This window comes from Lissotriton helveticus, chromosome 10, assembly GCF_964261635.1.
Source record: "Lissotriton helveticus chromosome 10, aLisHel1.1, whole genome shotgun sequence".
Lineage (NCBI taxonomy): Eukaryota > Metazoa > Chordata > Amphibia > Caudata > Salamandridae > Lissotriton > Lissotriton helveticus.
The window spans coordinates 344,653,709-344,669,785 of NC_136071.1; the positions used below are offsets into that span (position 1 = coordinate 344,653,709).

At 47.1% G+C, this 16,077-nt stretch overlaps 1 protein-coding gene across 6 annotated transcripts in view; it reads left to right on the top strand.

The window, feature by feature from the left end:
- Nucleotides 1-16,077, top strand: part of SMARCC1 (SWI/SNF related BAF chromatin remodeling complex subunit C1) — an 873,495-nt gene that overhangs the window by 282,553 nt on the left and 574,865 nt on the right. For all 6 annotated transcript variants that reach the window (XM_078662530.1, XM_078662531.1, XM_078662534.1 and 3 more), the window contains exons 15-17: nucleotides 2,942-3,013; nucleotides 3,410-3,523; nucleotides 10,480-10,633. In XM_078662530.1, the coding sequence (XP_078518656.1) occupies nucleotides 2,942-3,013; nucleotides 3,410-3,523; nucleotides 10,480-10,633 (340 nt within the window). The remainder of the gene's footprint in view (nucleotides 1-2,941; nucleotides 3,014-3,409; nucleotides 3,524-10,479; nucleotides 10,634-16,077) is intronic.

The following is a 16,077-nucleotide window of genomic DNA, read 5'->3' on the forward strand; positions in this document are numbered from 1 at the left end:
GCAAGGGACGACCGTTCCAGGAGCCTCTACCACAGGTGGTACTAACAGCGGACGCATTTCTCCAGGGCTGGGGAGCTCATGTCCTCCATTATACTGTGCAGGGACTGTGGACCACACAGCAGAAACGGTTGCACATCAACCTCCTAGAATTGATGGCAATCTTCATGGCGATAAAGGCATTCAAGTTGCATCTCTGCAACAAAGTAGTGCTTATCCGGACGGACAACATGACTGCAATGTATTACATTCAAAAGCATGGGGGGACACACTCCCCACAATTATCACACCTAGCACAGAGCATGTGGAAGTGGGCCATTCAGAGGAACATATTCCTCATGGCGGAACACCTCCCAGGCAGAGACAACCAAATGGCGGACCTGCTCAGCAGGCAGAGCCATCAGATGCACGATTGGGAGATACATCCCTCGGTGCTCCAACCATATTTCCTGCAGTGGGGTCATTCAGAGATAGACCTCTTCGCAACGCCAGAAAACGCAAAATGCCACACCTTCGCCGCCAGGTTCCCACACCCGCAGTCTCAGGGCAATGCGATATGGATGAACTGGTCAAACAAATTTGCGTACGCTTTTCCTCCAGCACCACTCATACCGCTAGTGGCTCGCAAACTGAGGCAGAACTCCATGACACTCATCCTAGTTGCTCCAACGTGGGCAAGGCAAGCCTGGTACACCACGTTCCTGGAACTTTCAGTGGTGCCCCACCAGCGACTAAAACTCACACCCAGGCTCCTCACTCAGAGCCATGGAGACATTCAGCACCCAGATCCGCAACAGTTAAGCCTTGCAATCTGGCTCCTGAGGTCATAGAGTTTGGATACCTAAACCTGCCCCCTGACTGTATGGACATCATCAAAGAGGCTAGAAGACGTACCACCAGGGCATGCTATGCAGCAAAATGGAAGCGTTTTGACATCTATTGTTCCAATAATAGCATTAATCCACTGGATGCTTCCACGCAAAACATCATATGTTACTTGCTGCACCTATACAGATGCAGTCTTGCGTATAGTTCCATCAGGATACATTTAGCTGCAATGGCCGCTTATCTTCAAAATAGACAGCACCTCTCCCTTTTCAACGTGCCGGCCATTAAAGCTTTTATGGAGGGACTTAAAAGAGTCATTCCTCCGAGACACCCGCCTTCGCCTGTCTGGAACCTCAACATAGTCCTCACCAGGCTCATGGGTCCACCATTTGAACCTCTTCACTCTTGTGAGATTCAATTTCTCACATGGAAAGTTGCTTTTCTGGTGGCAATCACGTAGCTCAGATGGGTTAGTGAGCTGCAAGCCCTCACTATTCAAGAGCCTTTCATTCAAATTCATGCTAATAGGGTCGTGCTGCGTACCAACCCTAAATTTATACCCAAGGTGGTGTCACAGTTCCACATTAACCAAACTATCGAACTACCTGTATTCTTCCCAAATCCTGATTCTGTAGCGGACAGAGCACTACACACACTAGATGTTACACGAGCTCTCCTGTATTACATAGACCGGACTAAAGACTTCAGGAAAACTAAACAACTGTTTGTTGCCTTCTCTCCACAACACAAGGGCAACCCAATTTCAAAGTCAGGTATAGCCACATGGATTGTTAAGTGCATACAAATCTGTTATCAAAAGGCAAAACGCACATTAACAGTTCCCCCACGAGCGCATTCCACACGCAAGTTAGGGGCATCCATGACTTTCCTGGGTAACATTCCTCTAGAGGACATTTGTAGAGCAGCCACATGGACCACCGTCCACACATTCACCAAACACTACTGTGTGGATGTACATTCAAAACAGCAAGCTGCTGTAGGTCAAGCTGTTCTAAAAACTCTTTTTCAGACTGCTGCAGCTGGCTCGGGCAACCGCCGCTAAGGAGGGTACTACTATTTATTCTATGCATAGATATAAATTCAGCAGCCTACATGCCTCGAACGGAATATGCTACTTACCAGTATGCATCTGTTCTTGGCATGTAGGGCTGCTGACATTTATATCGCCCACCCTCCTCCCCGGTGCCTGTAGCAGCTGTAGCACTCAGTTTTATTCTCAAGCATGGTCATCACTTACTGTATCATACTCCATCTCTGCCACAATGGCGAAAAACAATCTGAGCATGGAGGGGATGCCCATGCGCACTGTAGTCCAGGGGAGGAGCCACCTATCTCGTGATACTTCGAAGACTCTTCCAGGACAACAATGTGCAATCATCCGGACCCAACACTAGGCGGCGATCTATGCATAGATATAAATGTCAGCAGCCCTACATGCCAAGAACAGATGCATACTGGTAGGTAGCATATTCATTACTGCTTTTTAAATGTACCAGGTGTTTCCCAGCCTGAAAAAGAAAATTATTCAATCATGCCAGTATATGGAAGATTGAAATGTTGGAGAACTGGAGTTAATGGTAAGTAACATATTTCTTTTGTGACACGCATTGATTTTCAAACGATTGAAGCTATCAGGGCTTGAAAATTCAGCTCGCATAGTCGAGCTAAATTTAACAAGGGCGAGCTGTTTTTAGGTCCTACTCGCCCTTTCTGGCGAATAGGAACACAAAACAACTTTTGTCCTCTCTGTGAAAACAGAGCAAATGTGACAAGATAAGATTTAAAGGCATTTTTTATTGCTCACAAAGGTAATGAGCAATAAAGATGCCTTTAAATCGCGTTATCTTGTCACATTTGCTCCGCTTTCAGAGACGGAGGTCAAGTAGGCTGCAGTTAGGTCGAGGACATTTTTTAAGGTACTAGTCCTGCAGGACTAGTACCATTTTTTTTGGATTTTTCGAGCCCTGAGCTATGTTATCTGAATGCTCTCGCTTGACATGGCAAGATGCTATACTAAGATTGTATTTCGAACGTGTGGTGGAAATAGGGTTACTGGAAACATTTTAATATGATTTTCCCTTTTTTCATCTCCTAGTATTCATGTAATAGAACGCCGTGCCCTTCCAGAGTTTTTCAATGGGAAGAATAAATCCAAGTCCCCTGAAATGTAAGTAACTCATAAACTCATATACGTTTAGAGAGTGTGAAGGTCATTTGCCAAAGGCTGCTTCTTCTTTTTGATTTGGAAGCAATGCTGATAACACTTAATTTTCTTTACTAGCATTTATACTAATTCAAACTAGTCATGCCAGTAAATGTTATATTAGACCTAAATATTTCATCTTATTCTCAGTAAAATACCAGTATTTTACAAACTCAGTCATTTTTTCAAATCCCTTAAAGTGTACCAGTTGGTGGTAGGTGGACAATATAATTGTTAAAAGTGAACCCTACAACACAGAAAATAGACTAATTAGTCACTGCACTTCTAGTCTTATTTAATTAAATGTGCTGCTAGATTTCAGTGTGATTAATGCTTTCAACGTCTTACTCTATGTTTTAGATACCTTGCTTATCGTAACTTCATCATTGACACATACCGACTGAACCCTCAAGAATATTTAACTAGCACAGCCTGCAGGAGGAACCTAACAGGCGATGTCTGTGCTGTTATGAGGTAATTGGAAAATCAGTGGAATTCAGCAAGTGTGCCAACTGTGCCCTGTGTACCACAAGCCTTGAATGATGATGGGTGGGTCTTTTGTGAGAGGTGGTGAGTAAAAATGTGCTAAGGTGGACCTGTGATTTTGCGTACTTTCTAATGACATGCAGTTTCTTTTATTCCAACAGATTTTCGTTTAGTTAGAACGCTACTAGAAACTGTCTTTGCATTAGAGGTGTGACTGTTCTGACAGTTCTCACCTATGTTGTCCTTTTTGCTAGGTATCGTTTAAAAGGAAAAATAAGCTCAAGTATGTATGAGATGATGAGTGCTAAAAACTGTTTTTCCAATGTTATATAGGGTATGGACTAGGAATTCTGCATTCGTCTTTTTATGATGTCTGGTGGTTTTTAGGTCGAACCTAGACTCTGCTTGCGCTGACTCTTTGAAATAGGTATTCTATTTTGTGAGCTTACATGCTTTTTATTTGTCAGTGTCACTGTCCTTAAAAATCCCTTGCTTGTAAGCGGTTAATCTAGTCTTTTTGTCCCACCTTTTATTCAATTGTTAACTCCCAGAGCAGTGCCCCAGGACTTGTACTCCTACTCTAGTACCATTTTATTTCTTGGCTCAGGGACTATTTTTTTTCATCTTCAATGAGCACTTTCCACAAGTGTGTGCGATTCTTTGCCCTTGCTCAGCGCAGTGCCTGCTTCATTGCTGCTGCACTTCCTCTGCTCTCGTTGCAGGTTTCCTTGTTTTCTTAGTTTTCTGCTCGTCTTATGAGTGCTTGTGGTTTACCAGCTCAGCTGCAAACACAACTGTAAGTCTTTGTTCTTGGTCGTGCCCAATCTGATGATCTCCACCTTCAACAATCAGGTTTAGCATACACTTCCATTATACTTCATTTAGCAGCAGCAGCTGCTTACATGCAGTACAGACACCAACTATACCTTGTTCCGTATACCGGTCATTAAGGGTTTCATGTAGATCCTTCAAAGAGTAAGTCCCCCAAGGGTGCCGCCAGTTTCCCAATGGAACCTGAACATAGTCCTTACCAGACTTGTGAGCCCTCCCACTCCCCCCCTTTTGAGCCAATTCATTCCAAGTGGCTTTTAAACTCACTTAGATGCATCAGTGTGCTGCAAGTATTCACGCTGCAGGAACCCTATTGTCAGGTCCGCGATGACAGAGTAGTATTACGCACCAATGCAAAGTTCCTGCCAAAGTTAATTTCCTCTCTTCATCTCAATCATACCATAGAACGCTCTCTTATTTCCGCAACCAAATTCAGTGTTTGAGAGCGCTCTACACAATTTAGATGTAAAGAACTCTCTCATGTAGTATATGAACACGTTACTTACCTTCGGTAACAATGTATCTGTAAGAGACATATGTTAGCAATAGATTTCTTACCTTACAATTACCCCCAGGCGTGAGACTGGATCCAGAGAATTTTTTATTAGCAGTACCCCTGCACGTGTGTAGGTTGCGTCTGTCAATTCCGCGTCCGTCGTCGGTGTTGTGCTCGCCAGGATGACGTTGCACTCCTGCCCATTAATGTCAGCTCTGACATGACTTCCACGCCAGAAGCGCAGAGCCATGCAAGACACTGACCACTGGTGCGCTAAACTTGGGCCCTGCATTGGAGTCACTGTCCCTAGAAGTCCGTTTACACAGTGGGGTGGATGTGAGAAAGTGCCATCTTTCTTGCATTGGTATGCCCCCACTTTTTTCTGACCTGCTGTTGTGCTTTGACTGAGTGTGCCCTGGGCTCCTGCCAACCAGGTACCCAGGGCCTGTGTTCCTTCCCTAAAACTGTATTGAAACTAAAACCCAATTGGCATCTCTGGCCACCTATCAGCCCCATGTAAATGATACCCTAGGTACCCAGGCCATGGTGACCAGAGAAGACCCCTAAGGGCTGCAACAATTATTGTGCCACCCTTAGGGGCACTGTACCCTGACACCCACACACTGCCTTTGCAGGCTGAGTGTCTAGGTGCAGAACTAAACAGAGAGTCGACATGGCCCACATCTCTGTGTGCCATGCCCACAAACCCACTGCTCTGCCATACCTAAGTCGCCCCTCTAGCGGGGTGCCCTATGCCAGCGGTGTGGGCACAGGTGCATGAGCCCTGTGCCCCTACAGTACCCAGGGCCATTCCGTGCACTGTATGTGCAGTGCTGCCATTAAAAGTATATGGTGCTGGGAGGTCGTCATTACGAACTCCACAGCACCATAATGGCTGCACTGAAGACTGACAAGTTTGGTACCAAACTTCTCAGCACATTAAACCCGCACTGATGCGGGATTTAATGTAAAATACACTAGAGGGCATCTTAGAGATGCCCCCTAAACCTGCAATCCACATCTGGACTGAGGCTGCCTAGGCTGCCACACAGCAGATATGTTGCTGGACCCCTGGGTGGAGAGCCCTCCGCTCTCCTGGGCCTGCAACAATGCACATCCTGTGCATGTGCTGAGAAGTTTTATATCAAACTTCTCAGCACATTAAACCCGCACTGATGCCAGTGTGGGATTTAATGTAAAAGGCACGACAGAGGGCATCTTAGCGATGCCCCCTGAAACCTAACCAACTCCCAGTATCCTGACTGCGTGGCTACCAAGGCTGCCACCACTAGACGTGTTTCTGGACCCCTGGGTTGAGAGCCTGCCGCTCTTGGGGGCCTGAAACAATGCACATCCTGAGACTAGGTGCCAAGCTCCTCCCCCAGGATGGGCAGGGGAAGCTTCAAAGGCCTTTGTGAGCTTCTCCAGACCACTTTCTGTACTCAGCAACTGGCCCCCACTGGTTCTGACCCCCATCGGTTCTTACCCCCACTCTGGCGGGAAGAACCGCGGGAAACCCTAAGTGAGGAAAGGGGGTTTGCCAACTCCACCCCTCAGGTGGGAGAGGCGAGGTGAAGCACAACATCCTCCATCTTGAGGATCGGGAGCCCTGCCCAATCAGAGCTAGGCTCCTGCCCCCCTCCCACGGGAGAGGAGCAGGCCAGGGGGTGTACTCACCCCAGGGCAGGGACCCATTGGTCCCTGCCCTTGCCCTACCTGTAACGTCCCTACATTTTGTATTTAGGGGTATCCTGAACCTTCCTTCCTCAGATCCCGATTGCAACAAGAAGAAGAGCAAGAAACAAGACCACCTGCCGTGCAGGACAACACCAACTGACTTGGACACAGAACCCTACAGGCCTGTTGATCCTTGAACCTGCTCCTGCGAAACTCCGGCGTCTCCTGCTGACAGCAACCTCGAAAACCCAGGAGGACCTGTCTGCCTTGAACCTTCCAAAAGACTGGGACTCCCACAAACAGTGGTTCTGCTCAAACAGCAACACCCCTGGTGCCAGCCTGGAACCGCGAATCCAGCCCACTCTGCACCCGCCGAGCCCCGCCTGTGCCCGAGTGATCGAAGACCACGAGGATGTCCACCCCGATGACTGTGACCCGGAGTCCAGTGCCCAAAGACCCTCCTCGACAAACCAGACGATGCCTGCAACCTCAGAACCAGGGACCCCATCAACCGCGACCAGCTGAGGGTAAGATTTCCCGACACCAAGAGACACACCTGCACCTGGCGCCCTGTGGCTCCCTTTGCATTCCTTTGGGGTACCTACCTCTTCTCCAAGATCCCAACGTACTTCTCGAAGTGGTGGTCGCACCTGAAGAATCTCCGTCCCAGAGTCTGCAGCCTTTGTTCACTTTTTAACTTTCCCATTGGATAACATTGAGCGCCCGACGGCTCAAAAGCACCCTGCACCCAGCCGCCCGAGTGCCGCTGGAAGTGCAACTACTACACTACTTTACTTCCCCACTTGCCCGGAGTAAGTGACCAGGAGCTCAGCTCCCAAAGCCGCGAGGCCTACTTGCTTGCAGCAACCAACCGAAGGCCCCTACCCTCCATAGGGTTGCATTTGGCCTACTCTCTCTGCACCCGGCGGCCCCTGTGCCACTGAGGGTGTAACTACTGTACCTTTCTGACCCTGGGAGATCCCTGTGACTATGCCTAGAACCTTAACTCTACCAGTCGAGTACTTATCTAAAAGCCGATAACTCATTTTCCTTCCATAGGTTAACATTGACTGATTTCACTGAGAAATTCTTCTAAGTGTGGAGTTTTGAAACTTTTAAAATTTTAATCTAAAATCAGCCGAATAACGAATTACTCCCCTGTGATCAGGAGAGAAGCCAGTACTGTACCTTGTCAACTTTGAAAATATCTTTATATTCTTTAAAAATCACTACAGTAACTAAACGCTTTTACTTAACTGTTTACAGGACATGTCCCGGGACTGAATCTACGATCCAGTTCTGGAGTTACAAAAGTAATCCATAAAGTAATCAATTGCATTTATGTAGCAAACCCCATTGAGCTCAATGTTATATTGTGTTTGAAATTGTGTTGCCTATTGCAACCACTGTAGCTATTGTACTTACAAAGTCTATTGCCTATTTGTAAAGTAATTACCGAGAGTCACTCATATTGAGAAAAGTATATTTTAATACCTTGTTGGTTCTAAAATAAAACGACTATATCTTTTGATACAAAACAATTGGCCTAGAGTTCAGTTCTTGAGTGTGTGAAACCATTTGCTGACTGTGTACAACAAATGCTTTACACTGCCCTCTGCTACTGCCTAACTGCTCGACCAAGCTACCACTTTAGAGAGTAAGGTTATATCTAACTTTAACCTCTGCCATACCTCTGGAGACTGGGGACTCGATACACACTGTACCTTACTTTAATCCTGTATATATAGAGCCACATTCTTACAGTTGTCCTTTGTATAAAAATATGCTTTGGCAAAAAAGGAACCTCCAGTGGGGCTCCGTGCTTATTCGATCAGAGCCACACCGGCCACTACTACTCTTGCTTGGAGGGTTCCAATCCTTGACATCTGTCAGGCAGCAGTCCTTGCAATGTTCTCGAGGCATTACTGTGTGGACAGTCAAGTCTGGAGGGAAGGCTATTTTGCCCGTGCTGTCCTCCAGGACTTTCTGGTGTGAACTTAGTTTGCAGACCCTCCTCCGTGGTTAGTATTGCTGGGATATCTATTGTATGGTAAGGAATCTATAACTAACAGTCTCTTTCAGATGAATAAGTTACTTACCTTTGGTAAGGATGTATCTGTAAGAGACATATGTTAGTTATAGATTCCTTGCTGCCCTACCCATCCTCCCCGCTCTGCGAACTGACTTCTAGGGATAGGGACTCCCTTGCAGGGTCTAGTTTAGCGCACCAGTGGTCATGATCTTGAATGGCTCTGCGCTTCTGGCATGGAAAGTCGTGTCAGAACTGACGCCAGCACGCAGGGGTAGCGTCTATATAGAATCCGCGATGTTATCCCGACGATCACGCCGCCGCCGGATGCAGGTGTACTTCTAAGAAACAATTCTCAGAATGAAGTCTGACGCCTGGGGATAATTCTAAGATAAGTAATCTATAACTAACATATGTCCCTTACAGATACATCGTTACCGAAGGTAAGTAACTTGTTCTTTAGGCATTACAGAAGAATTCCTAGAAATATCGCAAGCAAGGACAGAGCCTATGACCTGGAAGTTTGCACTTCTGCGAGTACTCACATCAATAAGAAGAGCCTGTGCAATTCAAGCCTTTTCCATATATTAATCTTTTCTTTGACTCCATAAAGGTGGGGTAATCTTAGAGACGAATCCTCATTTAATTCTTTAAATGACCACTGATGCCCCCCTCAACAAGCCTGTGGTGCTAAGGACTTAAGGAAGAACAGAGTGGTACACACCATAGATATACGTCGATGGCTGTAAATCTTTATTGACAAGATAAAGACTTTCCTAAACTGGACCAGTTTTTAGTCGCTTTTGGTAAAGCTCAGAAAGGTCACCCCTGTAGAACAATGGATTTCTCAGCGGATGGTGGCCGCTATTACTTTCTGCCAAGCAAAAGCAGGTTGACCCCTTAAGTTATGTATTAGAGCAGTGGCTCTCTGTATAGGAATGCAGATAGCGCATATATCGAGGGTGGTATTGTGGAAGAATGAACACACATTTACCCAGCTCTACTGCCTGGAAGTAGCAATAACGAAAGGTGCAGCAGTGAGACAGGCAGTGTTTCCACAGCTTCCAGTAAGGTTTGCTTCTTTGTGTCCCTGCCATCCATGGTCAGAATTGTGTTAAATTGCTTTCTACTCTGCTTTAATCATGTGAATCTAGAAAATAGCTAGTTCTTCAGCATTGGTATCTTTCATAGATTCACATGTAGCCCACTCCCTGCCTTGTAGAGGGTAACCTGTCAGATAAGATCCTTTCACACTTCTGCTATGAAATCGGTGTTACTGCAGTCATTGAATAGTATGGTGTTCACTGTACTTTCACTGCTTGGGCTTACATTTGTGTATTTTCAGCAAGATGTTTGTGTTGCTAAATTGGCAATTTTTTTAAAGCCTTTCAAGTCTGTTTAGGAATACAGTACTATTTTAACACTACGATGGTACTCCCAGCTCGATGAGTGGAAATATTCACTCTGAAAGATAACATTAATAGAGAACAATAATTGTAGTAAAGTAATGTGTGTCTTAATATTTACAAATTAATATGATATAGTTTGGAACGTTAAATTGCCTTGTTGGTACAGAGCTTGCAAAACTGGTCGGTACAGCTGTAAGCATAGTGTTAATGTTATTATAGCTGCAAATCATGACATTTTCCTTGTTCAAAAGTCAGACAGGGCTCCCTGGAATTTGCTACTCTTTCATTATTTATGATTAGGTTCTCATTGGATTTTTATGCCAGGAAAACAATGTGAAATGAAAAGCCACCTGTTAAATTTAAATATACATTTTAACTTTTTAATTCATTTATATGAGATTACATATACTTTTTGTTAGCCAATGCCACACATTGCATGTTTTAACTACATTGGAAATTTCAGCGTAATTTCCATATGTTAAGCCCCTGTTTTTCTATTCAGAGTGCATGCGTTCTTGGAGCAATGGGGTCTTGTTAATTACCAAGTGGATGTAGAGAGCAGACCCATGGCCATGGGCCCACCACCTACACCTCATTTCAATGTGCTTGCAGATACTCCCTCTGGACTTGTGCCTCTTCATCTCCGAACTCCTCAGGTACAACCAATAAATGCATCATTCTTGTTTGAGTGTCTGTACCATCTTTATCCAAATTTTGTAGTGTGAGTAGCATTGGAAGGCAGAAATGGCTAGATTTAATTCAGAAGCTGTAAGAGATTGATTTAGCTGAGATTTGAAATTGATATGTCTGTAGTAATAAGAATCCAGGATCCAAATACATGTTGATTGTTAGTGTTTCAATATATAAATTATTGCAAGGAAACTGTGATTAGCGGATGTCTGCTAATAGTAAGAGTATATATTTCCTATTAAATGTTTGGTACAGAGTGCCTTAAGATTCAGTGTATTTTAGTGTAACAAAATTGAAGTTATTTTTCTGGGGAATCCTCATCAAAGTCCTAAGCGCTGAATAGTCCTGCCCACGTGCGGGCATCCCGGAGCACTTTAAAAAAGTATACGTATATGTATAACAAGAATTTGTACCATAGTACTTTACATATGTTTGCAGCCTAAAGAAGGCTAAATATGGCCATATTTAATTGAATTATCATTTGAAAAAGAAGCCAATTGCATATACCTGCGTCACTTTAAAACGATGACCATAGAAAACCTTTAACAAACGTATTTTTACAAGGAAAAATAAATAGAATAAGAGACGTTGTTAGCCATTAGGCCGCAATGCAAAGCATAGAATAAAAAACTGGTGCTTTAAGTACCTCACAGTATCCCCTGTGTAGGAAAGTGGCTTTCTGTTTCAGTAACTGTAGGACATGCCACCTTTTTTGCATGGATTTCCCCCCATTTTATTCCTGACATCTGATGCAACCTGACTTGGTGTACCCAGGGTTCCTGCCGGTCAGGTTTGCAGGGCCTGTGTTCTTTCCCAAAACTGTACCTTTGTATCCACAATTGGTACATCCCTGGTCACAGTTAAGCCCCTTGTAAAGTTACCATGGGTACTAAGGGCTCTGTGACCTGGGAGGGCCTCTGAGGGCTGCAGCACCTATTGTGCCAACCTTAGATGCCCTTCACCTTAACGCACATACACTGCCACTGCTGCAGGCTTCGTGTTTTGGTGCAGAGGAATGTGATTAGTCAACATGGCACACATCCCTGTGTGCAGTGCCTGCAGTCCACTGGCTGCGGCCTAAGTAAGTCACCCCCTCTAGTAGGGTGCACTAGCCCTGAGGTGAGGTTACAGTGTCATAAGCCCTGTACCCCTACAGTGTCTGTCCACTCTTAGACGTTGTAAGTGTAATAAAGCCATAAAGAGTATGTGGTCTGGGAGTTGGTCTTACAAATGCTACAGCTCCATAAAGGCTTTACTAAAAACAGGGAAGTTTGGTAGCAAACTCTCAGCACATTAAACCCACCTGATACCAGTGCAGGATTGAATGTAAAATGCACTCGGAGGGCATCTTAGAAATGCCCACTGAAAATCTACCTGCCCTAGGGTGGTTCCTGAATGGCTGGCTGTCATTTGCCACACCCAGATAGGTTTCTGGACCCCTGGGTAGAGACCCTCCGCTCTTTGGGTCCGTAACCAAAGCACATCCTGGTCAGAGTTGTCATGCCCCCTCCCCCAGGAAGGGCTGGGTCCATGAAAGGGGAAGCTTTAAAAGCCTACTGCCTTTGGAAGCTGTCCCTGCCGTTTTCTGCCCCCGGCAACTGGCTTCCACTGGTTCTGGCCCCCACATGGGCTGGAGAATCGGTGGGAAAACCAAGCTAGGAAGAGAGGTGTGCCCACCTTTGCCAACACCACCCCTCAGGTGGGGGGAGGCGAGGTGAAGCAGACATCCAAGTCCCCTCCATCTTGAATATGGAGGACCTAGCCAATTAGAGAGAGGCTCATTCCCCTCTCCCACTGAACGGTGACATAATAGGGGGTATACTCACCCAAAGGAAGGCACCTACTGGTTCCGACCTGCACACACCGTAACACCCTTGAATTTAGTGTTTAGGGGAACTCTTAACCTTTCCTTCCTAGATTCCTGCAACCTACGAAGAAGGACGGAAGACGTCGCACAGCATAGGAGACTGTAGAGAAAAAATGACTTGGCCCCAGCCCTACCGGCCCATCTGATGTTTTTAGAGATCCTGCGACACAATTTGACTTGTCCAGCAGCCAGTGACCTCCAGATCCCCTGGGAGGAATGACTGCCTTCCACAAAGACCGGATCTCCTGCAAACAGCAGCTCTATTCAAAAGAAAGACCTTGAGCCTGCTGGGGGCGAAGAACTCAACGCCTGGAACCACCAATTCACCTGTTGCTTAGGGCCTAAGTTCAAGTAGCCCACCAGACCCAGCGAGGTCTCCCAGCGCTCCGGAGTCCGAGTCCATTGGGGGTTGACCCCTCCAGGACTCCCCGATGTTGCCTGCAGCCTCTGCACTGAGATTCCCCCCCCCCCCCTCCCCTTAACCCAGAGTGGCCCGATAAAGTGAAAAATCAAACTCAAAATGTACCTCTGCATCTGGTCGCCTTCGCCCTGGAGAAGAGGACCTGAGGTGCACCTATGTTCCCGAGCCCTCCATCTTACCGACGCTGCTGTTGATGCTTCCCGAACGACTTACTGGACTGATCCTGCAGCCAAAATCCCAAACTGGCAACCTCCTTAGGGCACCAAACACCTCCTAAGCCCCCTGCACCTGGCCGCCCCTGCGCCGCTGGTGGTGTGGACTTGGTGCTGACTTGGTACCCCCTTTGCACTGACCTTAACCGTAGGAGCTTGGCTCCCAAGACCGAGTGGCCTGCCCGTGAGTAGCACCCAACCAAGGTGCCCCCAGCCTCTTTGGCTAACAATGGACCCCTGCACTCTGCACCTGGCTGCCCCATTGCCGCTGGTGGTGCAATTTGAGTGCCTAACTGGACCTTGGGGAACCTTGGTAAACGACATTCTAGTATGACTTTTGGTCCTAACCCCAAAAGTCATACTTGTAAGTCGTTTACTTATCTGTAAACCGTTAACACTCTCTTTCCCATAGGGACCAATGTTACGAGTTTCCTGTTCCAAAAAATGACTGTGTTAACCTGCGTTCTGTATAGAAGAAAAAGTAACTATCTTAAACCTGAACAAGTCTTACTTACCTTATAATGTTGAATCTATGCTTTGATGTCTAGGTATATCCCAGAGTAGTCTATATAATCCAAAAGTAACGCAGAAGTAATTTCTATGTAATTTAAACAGTTTTAAAAGCATATACAAACCTGTGACAATTGCAAATTCTTTCCCAATTGCATTTCTGTGCAAAGTTTTACAACTGAAAGTACATTTTATCTACGTGTACCAAGTCCTGCTTGGTTCTAGAAAAAGTGTACCTTTTTTAGGTCGAGCCTAGCATTGTAGCTCACGCGCTGCTCACTTTGCGAGGCATGCTTTAGTAGGGTATGTTTTAGAAGTGGTGTGGAAGCCCTGCCCATATTTGTCATTGGTTGGTGTCATTGTCCATGGTAAACGCTGATTTCGGATTGATAATGAGGCTTCTTGGTCCCTCCTTGTTACCGCCCTGTCTCCTTTTTTGACCACCCATCAGGACTGGATCTTTTACTTGGGCATTATACTGTCTCTTTCAATTAGTCAGTAAGCACTTTTCAGTAAGCACTTTTTTATTTCATTGGGCTTTGGCAAAGGCGCCCGTGATGCAGTGCAACTGTCAATCGGTTACTTAGATGCTCGAATGTAACATTTGCATGCAGTGATAATGCGCGCTTTGTGACCCTCCCTTGCATCTGGAATATGAAAAGGATTTAATTGGCATCGGCACCGCTCCTACCCGTGCTGAGTCACTGGTAGATTATTAATCAAAGTAATAATAGAGAGGGAAGTTTAGCATCTTGTCACGACTCCGGGGAGGGTGGGGGCGGGTTCTTTTAGCATCGATCGCTGTCACCTTCTCTGCCGCCCCAGCATGAAGTGGCTGAGGCGCCGTGCTTATGTGTCATGTTTCACGTGTGACTCTGCAGATTGCACTTTTGGCATTTGTCGTGATCCTTAGTCATCGGACACTACATCGAGTAGGAAAATCTGCTTTGGCGGAGGGCATTTTGTGCAGCCTTGGGGTTCCCAGTCTAGCCAGCAGCGGCCCCCGCTTTCCTGCCTCCAAAAAAGAACCTGTGAGTGTGACAGCCGCAAGCCAGTAAGTGGGGAGCACCAGCGCCCACCCTCAGCGAGGGCCTCACGGAGGAAACAAAGCAGTCTACGCTGCACGGCCGGAGAGGGGCGGGGCCTGAGCGAGAAAACTAGTCCTGGTCAGCAACCTTAAAGGGGCAACAGCGCTTGGGGAGCTGACTACAGCGCTTTCGTGCAGGCACCAAAGTAGACCCCCGTTTTTGGAGGAGTTGGGAGAACTGAATTGCTCTCGTAACCAGGGAGAATTTGGAATTGTTGACTTAACGAGCATTTGGGCCGGGGCACACAGGAGTGTTCGCAGGGGCCCTCAAGACACCACCAGCTACAAGCAATAAGAGGATTTCTGGTGTATGGTGATATAATAGGGGTTTTTCCATTGTTTTATTCAAGGGATGGGTTGTCCGGAATAACTCCACTGTTCTTTGGCACCCCACACGGCCCCATTCAGTTGGTGGGCCAATCACCTCAAGCACTCAGGACTGTTTTGTACCACAGTCCCCCCGAGCACCATCACAGCAACGGGCTACAGCAGGACAGATCGCTGCAAGATGGCCAGCAAGTGTGGTGCTGCCAGTAGGGTGACGCTGCTTCCCGCTCTCTTCAGGGACATGGAAGGTGACACAGAAACTCTACAGAAGGCGTAGAAGAGGCAAATGGGGGGGGCAGCGGCCGGAGCTGGATGAAGATCTACAAGCGATGCTGGACAGAGCCAGGGCACTGGTGGCTCTAAAAGGGCAATCATGGGTGGACCAACAGATCAAAAAATGGACCCCATGGGAGAGGGAAGATACAGCGACAGGCATCCTCTCCAGCACCACCCACCAAGAAACCCGACACGAAGGGGCATGCAGCCAGAACAGCTGCCCCGCAAAGATCCCCGAGGCAAGGGCCAAGGTCCTGGCAGCCACGAAAGCTTCTAAAGGCGGGTACATGGGTGCAAGAGCCAAGAGCAGGTGGACGCCATCCCCTGAGCTGGTGCCCAGCTCTCACACTGAGGAGAGCAGCGAGGATAAGGTTTCTGCAGCCAGCACAGGGGCCACTCAGGACTCGCGCTGTGGCCGGATCAGCGCGGACAAGGGTAAGCACCTCAAGAGAAGCAGCAGCGGGGGGGGGGGGGGGGTAGGGGCATGGGCAGACACAGCGTGATAGCCTAGCCGAAAGCAGCCCAGGGCAAATAGTAAACCTGGGCATGCAACAGAACGTGAGTAATTTGGCAGTGCAAGGGCCCTGGCCCAATCAGCCCCCTTGGCAGCTAGGGCAGGGGAGGGACCAGCAGGGTTTACAAGGGATGGCTTGGGGTCCATCAGCTTGGATGCCATTGTGGCAGTGGCCTGGGGCAGGATCCTCCTTTGG